Here is a 17,839-nt window from a genome sequence, read left to right on the forward strand (position 1 = left end):
GGTCTAAATATAATTTTAGTTTACTTCCTTTTAGTTAATTGAAGGTTTTTCTTAATTTATCTTTAGTCTTTAATTAATTATATATTATTTTTTATATTGGATGCTCTATTTTCCAAGTCGTTTCACTAATGAAAAATTATAAAATTGAAAAAAATATTATTGTAATCTCATTCCATTTAAATAAGTAAATTTTGTATAAGACTAATAAAGTTGGTTTGGTGGTATTTGTTTAGACAAGTTTGGAGCAGTCCCTGGATCAGTAATGCCTGGATCAATGTCAACAAGTTATGGTACTGCCTGTTTAGAAAACTTATCATGTTTAAGTTGACAAATTTTGGCAACAAAAATTGTTGGGCTATGATGTTTCCCGTTATTTTGGATGTGTACAAGCTCATATGTGATATCCAAACTTGTTATAGGAACATATCTTGAAGACTGGTTTGAATTGGATCAAGGAATTTGACTTCCTATTTTTTGAAGAGATTGGATTAAATCGGGTAACTTGATAAAATATCTTGAAGATTTGAAGACTTATCATGGTCATATTAAAGATATTATTCATGTTGATTATCTTGTTATTTTCATGGGAATATTGATTGTAATTGATCTTTATCTTAACAAGCCTTAAACTCTTATATTAAAAGGTTTGTGTAAGTAAAAAGTGTGGAGAATTTTAGCACTTATTTTGTTATTTAGAACTTGTTTTTCAAAGCATATTTTGTAACTAATCAAGTGAGTCATTTGGTTTTTTATCCTAAGTTTTAAGGGGGAAATTTAGAGGAGAGTGATCTAGATCTTAAGTGCAAAAGTTTGGCTGCTAATCTAGTGAGTATTAGTACTTGTAATCACTTGTTGTATGGGGTGTTAAGATAATGGATTATCTCTTTGAGCAAGGCCTCGTAGATGTAGAAAAACTGAACAACGTAAACATACCAAGTGTTCTTCATTTTTTTACCTTGTTTATTCCCAATGCTTAAAGTAGTTAGCACTGATCATATCACTACTTCTGGCACTGATTCGTTTCTACTTACAATTTTCAGTTTTAAACCTTACAATTGGTAGCAGAGCCTCCCACTTAACATATCCAATTGTGTTTCCTTGTGTCAATTATTGCTTGTAATAGAAGGTTCTTCAGTTTCATGCCCCCTACATTTGATAGATCACATTATGCCTATTGGAAAGTAGGTTAAGTGCCTTTATAATTCTATTCATGAGAAGGCTTAGAAGGTTTTTTATCAAGTTAAAAACCACTTACAAAAGAAATAAATAAAGTTCGAACCATGAAACTTGAAAACAATTGAGTTGCAATGTTGGATCTAATTCCCTAAATGTAGTATATTCATCTGTGAACTTGTATTTTTTTCGAATAGTTTAGTGAATAAAATATTTCATAGATTACATTAATATACTTTGTATAATGTCCTCATGTGATTTTTGCATGCAAAGCAAAATAGAAGCAAATATTGGCTCACTGGTTATCTAATGTTTAAACTAATACTAAGTGGTATTACGTGGTCAGATCGTAATACGGAAAGAAAACATATATTAGTAGACCTAAACATGTCCTTAGTCTAATCGAAAATGAGTAAATCGATTGAAAAACTAATATGTCGTCTATCAAGTCCAATTAGGGAGATATCTTATCTTGGGCATCAGAGCGAATGACTTCTAAGAGATAATGACATAAATGTGACTGACTGAACTGATAGTACATTGGATTGGACCCAAAAAGAATAGATCTTGAATCTATTTATGGATTTATTCACTTGTGACTTTCAAAGTGTGTCATACTTTAATCCTGGGTGGATGACGAATTATGTATGTGTGACTCGTATACTTTGATGTAAGTAAAAGCCTGAGTTCAAATTGATAGGAAATGGAAAGCTAGTACGTTGGTATAAGACTTCTGCAGTATGTAGTGTCATTCACAATAGTAGAATTCATAGCCCGAGATATAGGTAAATGATATCCTCTCATTGGAGTTATATGGTTGATAGAAAGTAAACATGACCATAGGTCATTTGTCTCTGTGATGAATATCTTTATTAGTATTTGATAGTAATCAACTTTTCATGAAATAAGATGTAATGGTTACCATGAGATAAAATAGGATCATATTGGGAGAATGAATTTATCCCAAATAAAATAAGGATGTCCTATGAAGGTAACACGCTTATGACAAGGTCATTGGACAAGCAATGATCGAGTTACTTTTATAATGGTATGTCGTTAGAGAAAGCTCAGTCATAATACTACAATAGAATGACTTTATGACTACTCAAAAAGATTTTACGAATACACAATCCATGCTAGAAAGTTTAATAACAGTAGTGGTAAACTTGAAGAAATCCTTGCTGCAGAAAAAAAAAGTGCAACAAAAAGTGGCATTAGCTATGTTGAGAAGAAGGAAAAATATATGATGAGAAGTTCAATAGTGTTTGTCAAAGTTACCAATAATGATAATCAATGTGAATGCTTTAAGATCCATACTGAAAAGAAGGTAATCTCTAATCATCAAGTTTTTTGTCATTATTGTAGAGTTTCTGGTCATATCGGACCTAGATGCTTTAAAATGCTAAGAGATCAAAGGTGGAAACAAGTCGTGGTAGAACCAATGTCCACTGCTCTTAGCACTGCTCGAGGTCAGAGGCAAAAATCTATATAGAGGAAGAATAAGAGACCATCTCATGGAATATAGGAACATAAAAAGAGAAAGATTATATGTCATTATTGTAGTATGGTTGGTCATATCCAGCCACATTGTTATAAGATGTTGAATGACCTAAGATGGGGAAATGTTAGAAGACAAGTTGCAACTCAACCAAAATACAATCAGAAATGTGTATGGTTAAGAAAAGATCAATGGTTTATTGATGCACGAGTGAAACGTGAAGTGACGATAATGTAATAACTTTTGAAAATCAACATGAAGATATTTCTACTCACTCAAGATCTCGTGGTAAAAATCCTTTTTGTTCCACAAGTTACATTTCCCACAAATAAAGTTGTTGATGAGCTAGCATCCATTGAACCCCTACTGAAACTTCTTATTGAGAGGAGTGTGTTGGTGCTACTACTAAGGGGAAGTGTGTTGACATATATATATTGAACAAAAAAAGGGGGAGTAAAATGAAAAAGGTTGGTGTAGATGTTGTACTTTGATTGATAATGCATCCGTTTATTTGATTGTTAAGTTTGATTGATTAAGGGGGGTTACTTAGGGTTAGCATTTGTTTCTATTATTGAGTATATTCTCCTGTTGTGGTTTTGTTCAAAATTTTGCCAAAAAGGGAGATTGTTGAGGCAATTTAAATATAAGTGCTTGGACCAGTGCCAATTGGTTGTTGCATTGCTTGCTCTGAATACTTGACATGTTTAAGTTGGCAATTTTTTGAAGAAAACCATAATAGGATAACATACTCAACCATGTTTAAGATAATGAATTATCTCTCTAAACAAGGCCTTATAGTCGTAAGGAAACCAAACTGTGTAAACATATCAAGTGTTCATCGTTTTTTTTACCTTGTTCATTCTCAATTCTTGAAGCAGTTGACACTAGCCATAGCATTGCTTAGTTTTTGCTTGAAAATATCGATTGTGGACCTTATAGTATTTGTTTCAATTTGATTTGCTTTTTAATTAATAATTTTTTATATTTCATTTAAATTAGAAAATATATTTAAAATATAAAATTTTACAATTTTTAACATTAAAACTTAAAAAAGAAATTAATAATTTGACCTTAGATTTAAAAACTTATAATCAATTTGGTAATTTTAATGCATTAAAATTATAATTAATTTTATATATTATTGGTTTATATGCATAAATTAAATCAAACTCTAATTTCAATTCTAAAAATACTTTCATTATTTTTTGGAAATTAGCCTTTAAAATATTTACATGGATTATAAAAGATAGATTCGTTGTTCTACTTTTATCCAAACTTAGAACAAGTGTTGAAGTAGATTTTTTTATATATACCAACATTTTATTATTTACAAGATTTTCTAAAGTCATTATTACACATCAAATATGCAATTTTAGAGGAGGAATCATTTTCACTATTTTATCCAACATATAGAGTTAAATTTATTAATATTTTTAGTAGTGAGACTAAAATATAACTCACTATATAATATAAGGACTTCTATGATAGTTTTACTTAATTTATTCATGATTTTGTTGTTAAAAATAGTCTATTCTCTGATTGACAAATAAGAAATAAGAACGCTAAATGACATGGGCTTTTTAAAGTATTTTTCGCTATTTTATCAAATTGATCCAAAATAATTAAATATTTATAAGAATGACTTAGATTCAAAATTATTTGCGGGAATGACTTAAAAGGAACAGTACTCACACCCATATTTGCAATCCCCAAAAAATTACTTGATGATTGAAAAAGTGATTAAAAAAATATATTTTGGTGCTCACGGTGCAAAGGCCCGCACACATGTATATGTATTAATTTGTATTTTAAAAAAATACATATTATATCAAATATAAAAATAATATTTTTTTAAGGTATCATGTATCAAGTAGCTAACACCCTTAAAAAAATATTTTTTTATAACTGAAATAACATGTATTTTTAAAAATATAGATAAAAAATACACGTGGGTGTCAACCATTACACTATTAACATCAAAAAGATATTTTTTTAATCGCTTTTCCAATGATTAAGTAATTTTTAGGGGCTTGCATAGATGAGTGCCAGTGAAGAGGATGCCATAACCCATGAGCACTGTTACTTTCAGGTCACTCTTGTAAATATTATTAAATCTAGGTCTTTCCTATAAATATTTAATTATTTTAGGTGAATTTGATAAAATAGCACGTATTTCTCAAAGCTAGAGAGACAGGTCAGGATGGTGCTCCTTTAATAGTATGACGCGAGGCCGACATGAATTATTTATTTAACCATGAAATTGGAATATGCTACTTTCACAAAATCCCATTAAATCTCTAATTGAATATGATGTTTGTTATTTTTTATTTTTTATTTACCATGAAATATCTGATTGATTCAATGATTCAATTCTTAAATTATAAAATGAATGGAAACATAACATGCAGAAATCCAAACATGTTTTATTAAAAACAAAATTTAGGAGGTATCTTTTGATTGAATTGAGTTAAAAAATTTTAAATTAATCAAATTTATGAATCATATTTTATTATTTTAATTTGATTTGAATTTTTTTCGAATTAAGCCGAATGAAATGAAATTCAAGTTAAGTCGAATAGAGTAAAATTGTTCTAGTTAAATTAAAAAATTAAACATGTCAAATTAAAATCTTATTACAGTATAACTAATTTCATATTAGAGCATATAATTTGAAATCATATGTATTTGAAAAAAAAATTCAAAAGCAAAATAAGAAAAAAGAACGATACTTTAGTATGATAAACTTGAATCATTAATTAACTTATCTAAGTCACCAAAATTATTGTTTTAGAAAATTTTTAATTTTCTTTTGATATTCTTTAGAAATTTTTTAAACTTTTATAATTTTTTAAAAATATAAATTTTGGAATTTTTATAAATAATTTGAATTCTAAAAATTATTTTGATTTTTTTTTATATATTTTGTTGAGAGAGAGACAAATTTATTCATTTTTAAAATTGATAGGAACCAAAAAGGTATATACATTAATCTGTTATTCAAATTATTAGACTTATTCAAATTATAAAATTCAACTTGACTTGAACTCAAAACTCGAATTACTTATTTGAGTTGACTCAAGAAATAGAATAACTCGATTCTATTAACTTTAAATTCCAAAAAAAAAATTAATTTTTTCAAATTGAATCGAGTTTTACTCACCCTAACAAAATCTATAAAAAAATTATAATTTATAAAAAAAATAAAATATTATAATAGTTTATATTATATTTTACATGATAAAACAATATACAAACAGATAATTTTTGTTTAAATTGTGAAAGTGAAAAAATATTACAAATTAAACAGAAGACCAGCTACTTAGGTTTGGTGGCATAGCACCTTGAGGTGCTCAAGGGTTAATCTTGAAAATTTTAAAAATTTCTTACTCAAGCTTGAATTAGGTTGAGTTTGACTTGTCTTACCATGAAAAGTAATAAAAAGTATTTTATAATTATATTTTTATCATTAATTAGTACTTTGAATCGTGTGAGTAAATATTTTCGCTTGCGTAATTTATATATTATAATTAGAATATTTTAAATATAAATGAAATTTTAACTTATTTATTATTATTAAATTTATAATTACATTTTGCCAACCAATCATATTTAAAAAAAATAAAATTTCTGTTGAAATAATTATCTCAAATTTAAAAACATTATAAATATTTTAGTAATAAAAAAATTATAAAAGATCAATGTCAACGTTTGAAATTTAGATAAAATAGATTTTTTTATGTGCATTTTAAATATTTTATTTAAATAATATCTTAATTAAAATACATTATTTTTATTTCATTTAGGAATATAATTTTTCTCAATTAAAATACTATTAATAATAAAAACCATGAATAAGATCACGTTGAATTTTGGTGAATGAAAAGACCCAAAACACCCCGTGTAATTTTGTTTTATACTATGTAATTTAGTGGTGCATTCGGCCTTCATGGCTTCTTCCTTTCCCTTCGTTACCGCGTCAAAAATGATGTTGAGTTTCCACCAACCTGCCTAACATACTATTCTACAATGAAACCCTGAAAGACTTTTCTTTTGCCCCCAATTCCCCACCAAAGTGGCGAATTCAAAACTAAACAAACACTAAAAACATCAGCATTTAGAACATTCCCAGAAATTAAACCATTCCTCATTTTCTCTATTTACTCTCTCAACCCCCATCATTGTCTTCTTCCCCCACGACTTTTCAAATAAATAAATACAAACTCCACTTTTACATTCAAAGCAACCGGCTTTCAACTCCCGGGGACAATAACAAAGGTTTTTATACTTTTGGGTTTTTCTCTCTTTTATCTATTATATATCCCCATTATCATTTCTTTTTCAAACACAAACAAGGGAAGCTCAAAGATTAACGAAGATGAAGTTTCAAGTTTTGGTGATTGCAATTTGGGTTTTGGTATGTTTTGGTTCAGTTTCAGCTAGATTCTTTCCCAATATCACAGATATTCCGTCATGGATTAAGAACAACGCCACGTCAAAGGCCCCATGGGACGCCTTCAATAAATTTGCCGGCTGCCGGCCTGGCGAAAAACGGGAAGGTTTGTCGCAGCTTAAACAGTACTTTAACCGTTTCGGTTATATACCCAACTCGCCCTCTAATTTCAGCGAGGACTTCGACGATGAGTTAGAAAATGCATTGAAAACATACCAGCAGAACTTCAACCTTAACGTCACTGGTCAACTGGATAATCAGACTCTTCAACAGATCGTACGGCCTAGATGCGGTAACGCCGATGTAATCAACGGGACGAGTTCCATGAACTCAGGTAGATCGTCGTCTTTTCACACTACCGGACACTTGCACACGACGGCGCATTTCACTTTCTTCCCGGGAACACCGCGTTGGCCTTCGAACCGGCAGGACTTAACGTACAGTTTCTTGCCGGCGAATGGGTTGACCGACGAAGTAAAAGCCGTCTTCACGAGCGCCTTCCAGAAATGGTCAACCGTTACGCCGCTGACTTTCACACAAGTGGATTCCTACTCCTCGGCGGACATAACGATCGGGTTTTACACTGGAGACCACGGAGACGGCGAGCCATTCGATGGGGTTTTAGGGACGTTGGCCCACGCTTTTTCTCCAACGAGCGGAAGGCTCCATTTGGACGGGGATGAGAACTGGGTAGTTTCTGGTGATGTGACGAAGGCATCGGTGTCGACGGCGGTGGACTTGGAGTCGGTGGCCGTTCATGAGATCGGGCATCTGTTGGGTTTGGGGCATTCGTCGGTAGAGGATGCGATTATGTACCCATCGATAACTTCGCGGACGAGGAAAGTGGAACTGGCGGACGATGATATCCAAGGGATTCAATTGTTGTACGGCACTAATCCTAACTATAACGGTTCCACCACTTCGAATACGCAGGAGAGAGAGAGTAGCGACGGCGTTCCCCGTTATCTGGGTCCACGGTGGGGCCTTGCTCTATTCTTGGCCGTTGGATTTGGGTCTTTATTTTTGTAGATTCTTTATTTCGTGCTCTGTTGATTATGAATAATTTATAGACATACTTCTTATTTTATTTTTTTTATAAATTTTAGTATTTGGTCCTTTTTATGTGAGATTTATCACTATGCCGCACCATGTACATTTTCATTTGTTTTATACATATACCTACTGATTTGTTGTAGTTATTTACTGTTTTGCCCTTTCAATTTGGTAGTTAAAATTTTCAACACGTTTTTTGATTAGTTTGTAGGGATTTATGTCAACTTTTTGTGCCATTTGCTTTGTTTCTCATTTAAAATTTTAGGAACTAAATTAAAAATTATTTTATTTGAATTTAATTTAATCCAAGGGCGATAAGTTTGTTTTGGTGAAAAGAAAAGGGAAGAAATTTATTAGAATTTTGAATTTTATTTTTAATTATTTAGGTCCAATACTAGAGTACGTCTAAATTCAAATTTTGAGTTCAAAGTTATGGTACAATAGGCTGCAGGCCCAATTTAGGGCCTGAATTTTAGATTGGTTTTGGTTCATTTTAACCCTAAATTTATCCTTTGTCGTCACGTGGAACAAGTACAAATATATTTTATTATTAGTATGGAGTCTAAAACACTTCGTATTGGATTAATCATTAATTATTTTTAGATCAAATTATAGAGTAAAATTTTGAATGTTACAATATAATTCAAATCTCTATATTATTTGTATATTTAAATTTTAATCTTGTATTTTAGTTTTAGCAATTTAGTGTCTCTATTTTTTGAATTTAACCTTATTAAATTTTTTTTCTTAAATCTCTTGGTGTGACATTTTAAAATTAAAAAAATAATCACTTAGTAACCATGGAAAAAATAGAATCACAATGGACATGAATTTTACTAACAATATTAATAATGTTAACTTTTAAAAATTACATCAACATTTTAATCAAAATAACATATTTGGGCTAATCAATGACATCGTAAAAAATTGAGGTACCAAGTTATATAAAAAAGTTGAACCATAAAGATTGAATCTTACATTGAAGTGTAGCATAGGGATTAGGGGCGTTCAATCGGTTAACCGACCCGAAATAACATTAACCAAATTAACCAACCCTTCAAAATTTTTAACCGTTAACCGAATCGAAATTTTTTTCAAAAAAATTAACCGAACCGAAATTTTTCGGTTAATTCGGCTGGTTAACCGAATTAACCGAAAATTATATTTTTTAAATTTTTGGTTAAAATTAGTATAAAATTAACCGAATTAATAGAGTTAACCGAATTACCTAAATTACCCGAATTACCCGAATTAACAGAATTATTTGTATAAAATTATATATTTTTTATTTTTATTTTTAGTTTTAGATTTCTATTTTTATTTATTAAATTATTTGTAATTTTTATGATTGGGTTGGGTAATTGGGTTGGGTTGGGTACTTGGATTAATATATATTAGATTGAGTATTTGAGTTTATGTTGGATTGGGTTTGAGTGAATAGTGGGCTATTTATATATTATAATTTTATTTATTAATTTTTTCGGTTAACTGAAAAAATTCGGTTAACCGACTTGTTTCAAACTAATTAACCGTTAACTGGAAACTCAAAAAATTATTAATCGACCCCCGACCGAATTAATTCGGTTAACTGTCCAATTAACCGAATTCGGTCGGTTAACCAAATTTTTTCTGTTTTACCCGAATTTTGCACACCCCTAATAGTGATCAAAATTAAAATTTTACCATTTTTATATAATTTTAAATTTGAGTGTAACCCGCGAACTAAAACTGAAATTGGACCATTTTACTATATGATGCAAAAAAAGGGAGGTTGATCCACGTGTTAAATATAATTTTAAATTTGAGTGTAGCTTAGGGACTAAAATTGAAATTGGACCATTTTACTATATGATGCAAAAAAGAGGGTAAACTACACAAATTGTCACATCCCAAATTTTGTGGATCCAAGAGAAAGGCGAATAGATGTGAAGGTTATCTATTTTGGCACACTTTGGTAGTTAGTCTGCTAATTTGTAAGCTTTTGGCGAACTGATGTTTGGCACATAGAGTACTTGCCCATGGAAGCTTCTCAAGATTTAATTCTTGTAATATTCTTTAATTGAAGCACTACAACAAGCTAAGAGTGTAACAACCCGTTTTTGGTCAAATCGGAACAGTAGTTTCAGGACCACAAATCTGAATCAAAATTATTATTTTATTATTATTTTAATATCTAAAGCATGAAAATACATTTGTGTGAAAATTTCGTTAATAAATTTTATCATTTGAGTGTTTAATTTGATAAAAAGGACTAAATCGCTTAAAGTGTAAAAGTGGAGTTCTATTAGCTAAAGGTGTCTAATAGCTATGGAATCTTAATTTGGAGGTCCTCATGTGATAATTAACCCATTAGAGAGTTAATGGATGATAATGGTTTGGAATTTAGTGAGATAACTAATATTCATTAAGGTTATATGTGTAAATTAGTAACTAAACTTAAAATAAATAAAACAAAAAAAATCATCATCTTTAATTCTCCATCTTCAATCGAAATTAAAAGAGGAAAAGGAAGCCATTGTTGAGCTAGGTTCAGCCAACTGTATTTTGTCAATTGGTGAGTGAATTTTGTCTCGTTTTTAATGATTTCTTTGTTTTTGAGATTGTTGCAACTAGGTCTAGCTAGCCCAAAGACTATTTTGCAAAACTGTTAAAGATTTTAGATGTTTCTATTGATGAATACATGAGTATTTTGATATTTAATGATAGATTATAAATGTTAGATGATAGTTATACAAGTTTTGTTAAGTGATTTTTAGTAAAAATGCAAATTAGGGATTAAATTGTGAAATGTGAAAAATTTGTGGTTAAAATGTGAAATAAATGAAAAATATGGGATGCTAGGGACATAATAGTAATTCGGCTAGCATGGGTTGTGGTTAAATTGCTTGAATTTTTGTTTTAATGAAGTAAGGACTAAATTATGAAAGATGTGAAATATTATGGGCAATTGTGTAAAAATGCCCTAAAGTGAATTTTGGACTAAATTGAATAGGGAGATGATTAAATAAGTTAATTTTGATTACATATAGATCAAGAAAAGCAAAACCTGGATATAGATCAAGGAAAAACAAAGTTCTCAACTAATCGACCAATTTAGTTGTTTTTACATCCGAAGTAAGTTCGTATGTAATAAACATTACTATATTTATGATTTAAATGCTTTGATGTTTTATAAACTGTGAATAGGAGACTACGGACATGTTCAACAATGATTTGACGATGATTCGACTTTAGAAATCCCAGTTGAACCTTAGGAATAGATTTGGATACTAGTGACATGTCATTAGGGATTATTGTGATTAAGTGATCCAGGTGCTGGTCTTGTACGTCCTACCGGTGGCTAAGTATACCAGCATGTGTTATGGTTACTTGACAACTTGTGTGAGCAGCACCGTGCAGCTACGTCTTAACCCACAGCTTGTGTGAGCAGGCTTGTTGATAGCTCTAGTGTGAGCAGTATATATGATATGAGATTGAGGTAACTTCAGCTATACATGTGGCACTTAGGGTGCGAGTTTCCCATGTATCCGATAGTATTTCGAATAGCTCAACGGGTAAATGAAAGACATGGTTGTGCATGAGATTGATACGAGATGGTACAGGTATGTCCATGAACCGTATAAGCTTAAATCGAAGAAGCTACGAAGTTCATACATAAGATTATGATAGAAAATGAAAGGTTTGTTAAGTAAACGAATTAAATGTTGATATGTTCAAATTGATAATTTGTATAATTGTGTTAAGATTGAGTTTATTTCATACGAGCTTACTAAGCTACATAGCTTACTTTATTTAATTTTTTTGTGTTTATAGAGATCTCAATGCTAGCTCGGACTCAGTGATCGTCGGAGACTACATTACACTATCCAACTATCAATTTGGTACTTTTGAGCTTATATTTTGAGTATATGGCATGTATAGGGACTTTGGACTAAATGATATGGTATATTTTGTGTCTTGTGTGTATTGAGAAAGGTGATATAGATTATGAATGAATTAAACTTGAATTGGTTGGTTAAAATGTCATATATGTTATGTATTAGTGCTTTTGAGTTTAATGTAGGTGTATATAAATTTGAGCTGCAAATTGGCTTGGTAAATAACTTTTTTTTTCACACGGGCAGAGACACGGGAGTTTGTCTCAGCCGTGTATGACACACAGTCAGGTTGCACGGCCGTGTGTCCTCTGTTGTTGATATTAAAATCAAGTCAGTATGCTCCACACGGGCGTGTGGCTTAGCCGTATGGCATAAGTCAGTATACCCTACAGGTTTGGCACAGCCTAGCACACGGCCTGACACACGGGCGTGTATGGCTATTTTTAGGGCACACGGGCTAGCCACATGGGTATGTGTGTTGGCCGTGTGACTTAAGTCAGAGAGTCACACAGAGACGAACACGAGCTGGGACACGGCTATGTGCTTCCATTGTCCACACGGCCTGTAACACGGGCGTGTCTATTGGGCGTGTGAGACACACGGTTGGGCCAAACGGCTATGTGTCCTCCATTTTGAAATTTTTTCTAAGTGTTCTATGAGTTTTCAAAGTTATCATTTTAGTCCCGAACCACTCCCAATGCATGTTTAAGGCCTCGTAGGCCTGTATTAGGGACAAAATGTTTGATTTTGAATGGAATGTTTATGATTTGATTAATTATATATGAAATGTATGTTTAAATGTGATATAAGTCCGTTAATGCTTCGTAACTCTATTCTGGCATTGAATACGTGTGAGGGGTGTTACAAAGAGTATGCCTCAGAAGTTCTTATTAAGTATAACACACCATATATGAGTTATTGTTAATGAGTATAGTACGCCAAGTTTACTCGAACGATATGCAAAATGGATTCTGTAACGTGATTGGTTGAGAGTCAACTAAATGGTTTAACTTGTCAAATAACATTGATACCAAATTTTCTTTTATATTTTTTTCAGGTTTTGTAGGACATTAAAGGGACAATTTTTGTATGTATTTGAAACTTGTTATGACCCATTAAAAGGTATTGGGGGATATACATATTGAGAATGGAACGTCTGGATTTTTTTCTTTCTCCAATGTTACTCTATGGTTCTTCTTCTTAAACTTAAATGTTCTCTTCATCTTTATTAAGTTGGAAGCTGAGGATTGAGTTTATCTATAACAACTCAATACCCTATTTAGAATGGTGGTTTCGGGACCATGAATTCGGAGTCAGAAAAATATTTTAAAATTATTTTCTATGTTTATTATGTGTGAATTTATTTCTGTGAAATTTTTGTATTTTAATTTTGTCGTTTGAGTATCCGATTTAATAAAAGGGCTTAATCGCATAAAATGTAAAATTTGCATGCTAATTGTTAAAGTGCCTAATTACTTTGTTCTTTTAATGTGGGGTATTTATAATGCAATTATACCATTGAAATTGGCATGGACACATTCGGACACTAGTTAGTGGGTGGAAATAATATTATAATGATTAAAGTTATAATATAAGTGATAATATGTATATATTAAAACATAAAATAAAAACAACCATGCATGTTCTTTGGTATTGCCGAAACTAAAGAAAATAAAAAAGAAAAGAAAGCTTTAAGGGTTCGGCAACTTGCTAAGCTCAATCAAGGTATGTAATTAGCTCGGTTTTTGATAATTTTTACGTTTTTGAGATCGTTGCTAAGTTATCTACAAGAACCATGCTTGAATTTTTTATTTTGGTGAATATTTTGAGTTATGCCATTTTTGAAATCTTGTGATTTTTTTTGTTTGATGGTAGAAAATAAAAGATATATGATAGATTAACATGTTTTGTATTGGAATTTTCGATGATTTTGAGTAATTAGGACTAAATTGCAAAAATAATAAATTGAGGGACTAAAATGTGAAATAAATGAAATATATGGACTTATATGAACATGGGTAAAATTAGGCCTAACATGGGTGTATTCAAATTTTGAATATTTTGAGTTTTGTGAAATAGGGACTAAATTGTGAAAAATGTGAAATATTAGGGGAAAAAGTGTAGTTTTCCCATTTATGTGTTTTTGGATGAATTTGATTGAATATTTGATTAAATAAGTTTAATTCATTTTAACTTAGATTAAGAAAAGAGAAATTTGGATTTGGATCGGGGGAAAACTAAAGTTGTCGACTAACCGTCCCGTTCCGTTTTACATCGTCCGAGGTAAGTTTATAAGCAAATAGACGTACTTAATTTTAATTAAATGCAAATTATATGTGCTGAAATGAAATGTAATAATATAGATACATATATGCAAATGTCGAATATGTACAAGCTTGGTAACCATGTTCATGTATTCGTTTCGACCGAGTTACGACATCCGAAAGCCCTGTATGAACCTTAGGAATAGCTGGGATAATATGTCATGACATAGGATTCCGATATGTGATGTGCGAGTAAGACCATGGCATCGATATGTGATCCGATATATATGTGCAAGTAAGACCCTATCTGGGATAGTGGCATCGATATATGATTACATGTAAGACCACGTCTGGGACGTTAGCATTGTATTATGTGTGAATATCTGAGTGTCCTACCCAATTCCGAATGGTTCAACTGGCAAAAGATAAGTTGTGATCGAATGTGTAAAACAAGTTAAATAGCCAGGTATAATTAGCTTGTTGTCTACTTAAAATAAGGTAAGTAAGTAACTTAGTACTTGTTACAAATTATGTGTAATGCAAATGAATAATATATGTAAACTAGGTAAGTGTATTCGGCCTTGTGAATATTATTGAAATGAATCTTAATTATGTGCATGTATGATCAGGTGTATTCGGCCACATAACTAGTATATGTATATGAAGTTATATTTTAATACATGAGCTTATACATTTGAGTATATGTGGACTAGGTTTTATAACGACTATTTGGCCTTGGAAGTTGAATGATAATATGTTAATTTGGCTATATGAGCATTCGGCCAAGGTGACATTTATGAATGAAGATATATATATAATAATTATGAACTTTATATCTTTGGAACTAAATGTGATATTGATAATATAATTTGGTTTAGTTAATTACGTTGATAATATCATTGGGTTGTTTATTTGCTTATGGCTTACTAAGCTATAAAAGCTTACTCTGTGTGTATGTGTGCTTCTGTTTTATAGATTTTGGATCAAGTTACGAGCTCAAGGATCGTCAGCAAAGTCTATCACACTATCGATTGTTTTTGGTACATTATAAGTTTAAACTTGGATCTATGGCATGTATAAGCTAGGTTATATTTGGATAGGTATAACGTGGTGTATATATTAAGCCATGTGAAAATGGCTAATATGATAAGTGAATATATGAATTTAGTCATGATCATATATGTTATATGCATGGAATATGGTTGATGGTTTTGGATGTGATTTGGTTGAATCGGTATTGGTATATACATAATTATAAACTATATTTTTTAGGTTACTTATGATAAAAATGATGTGCGTATGTTTTGCATTAGATATTAATAGTTATTTTGGATTGATGAGTGAATTCGAATAAATGCTGGATTTGGATAATGAATATGTTTCATTGATGATTCGGCACTTGCATATATTTGTTTTTAGGCATATATATATAGGTATGTGTGAGGTGTTTGATTATTTGTTAAGTTATATGTTTAATGAATGACTTTAGTTGATCATGTCTAAACGTAATGTGTATTTTATTAACATAATAAATGTGTATGAAATGTATGACATCATGAATAGATGAATTCAGTAACTAAGATTGAAAATGGATTAATGTGTGATATTCAGAACATGTTTTGGTTAAGTTATGTGATAATTTTGCTATATAGTAAAATTAGTTATTTGGTGTATCGTAGTATTGACACAAACCTTGATATATAATTTGACTTGTAAAATTTGCTTGGAAATTGGTAAACAGCATGTATGTATATTCGGCTAATGATATATATATTTATATATTTATACTTTTTCATATGATAAATTTCGATATGTTTTATTATCAAAATTGGTATATTAAGACGGTCTAGTTTTGAAATGAATTGATAATGAAAAATATATATATATATTTGAATGAGATTTATTATTTTAATTCATTTATGATAACAAAGTATGTGTTTATATAGATGCGCATAGGTCATGGTTGTTAACATATTGAAATAGACAAGTAGAGTTGACTTGGTATATTAATTAGATTTATTAAAATGTTATATTCGTGATTCGGCAATTGTATTTTAAATTATGTGCAACAAATTAGTAAGTAGATAAATTATTTCACATGTAAATCATTCAAATGCTATAAATATTAAGTTGTTTATATGATTTGAATATGAAATGAAACAATGGATTATGAGTTGAGCATTTAATTTCTATGATTATTTGTCTGTATTGAGTAACAGTAATTCGAATAATTGCAAATATAGTATAATTTAAACATGTTAGTTTGGTTTAAAAAAAATTATTAGATGATTTACTTTGTAATGAAAGTCTGTTCTGAACTGTTTAGTCGGTAATGCCTCGTAATCCCGTTCTAGCGACGGATACGGGTTAGGAGTGTTACATAATCAGTGGATGTTCCACCTCATGGTAAGTTTGATAACTTTGCATTTTGAGTTTTTGAATGAGTAAAGAAGTTATAAAGCATAACAGCAAGATATGAATAAGAGACCATGCATGGTGGTCGTCTGTAATTGAGATGTTAGCAATCTATTTGTAAATGCATTTTAATGGTAGTTCCATGTTCTTTAAGCAGTTGTTGCTGTTGGTTTGAGAAGAACATTCGAGTTTGGGATTTTCAAGCTATAGTGGGTGAATTTCAAGTGAGTCCTTATCCTGACTCATGCTGTTAAATTTACAAGGGAAATACTTATGTTGATGTCATCTCAAATGTCTAGTAAGTATGTGAGAAGTATCATCAAGTTGTTGCATGTTATGAATGAAATATATTTGTTACTGCATGAATAAGAAGATTGTGAATCAGTAAGATGGGTGCATGAATTTGGGTAAGTACATGTGGTGTTAAGTAAGTAAATCTTTCATTTGTGACGCCTCTGGTAGGGCAGGTGCACTGCTAACAAGACAGGCAGATCATGTTGACCAGGAATAATCTCATAGTGTAGCCTCCAGTTAGATGGAAACTGGACTGGCAGAACACAACATGAGGATGTATAAGACTATGTGGCTGAGACCCATGGCATTGTATCCTAACGAAAACACTTATAGTGATGCCTCCAGCGAAATATGGACTAGACTGGTAGATCACAACATGAAGTTATGTATAAGACCATGTGGGAGAAACTCCATGGCAACCTCTAAGATAGTCTAACTGGACAATAAACACGTAATTTTATGGCACCTTCGTGGCATGTTTTGTAAGGCATTTATGGCATATTTCGATTAAGCTTGCGTGGCTTATTTTGTGATTTTTATGTTACGTATTTTATAACGCCTTTGTGGAAAAGTCTTGTCGAACGCTTCCGTGTCATGATCTGGGTAAATTTCGAGACTTATTTGCTAACTAATGTGATGATAGAGAATTAGTAAGTTTAATGATAGATCTACTTAGTTAGTCTTATGGAAAATTTTGAAATGATCTAAGGAAACTTCTGAAAGAGTCTCTAACGGTATTATCTGAAGGGTGTATCTGCCATATTAGTCTGTCAATATAGGAGACTGGTGTAACACCCATAACCCATACTCGTTG

General features: G+C 30.9%; 1 protein-coding gene across 1 annotated transcript; it reads left to right on the forward strand.

The window, feature by feature from the left end:
• Positions 1-6,592: 6,592 nt before the first annotated feature.
• LOC107957316 (metalloendoproteinase 2-MMP) lies at positions 6,593-8,320 on the forward strand. The gene has a single exon (XM_016892820.2). It carries the CDS (start codon positions 7,047-7,049, stop codon positions 8,148-8,150), a length of 1,104 nt encoding a protein of 367 aa, XP_016748309.1. The 5' UTR covers positions 6,593-7,046; the 3' UTR covers positions 8,151-8,320.
• The last annotated feature ends 9,519 nt before the right edge of the window (positions 8,321-17,839 follow it).

This window comes from Gossypium hirsutum, chromosome A05 (genome assembly GCF_007990345.1).
Source record: "Gossypium hirsutum isolate 1008001.06 chromosome A05, Gossypium_hirsutum_v2.1, whole genome shotgun sequence".
Taxonomy (NCBI): domain Eukaryota; kingdom Viridiplantae; phylum Streptophyta; class Magnoliopsida; order Malvales; family Malvaceae; genus Gossypium; species Gossypium hirsutum.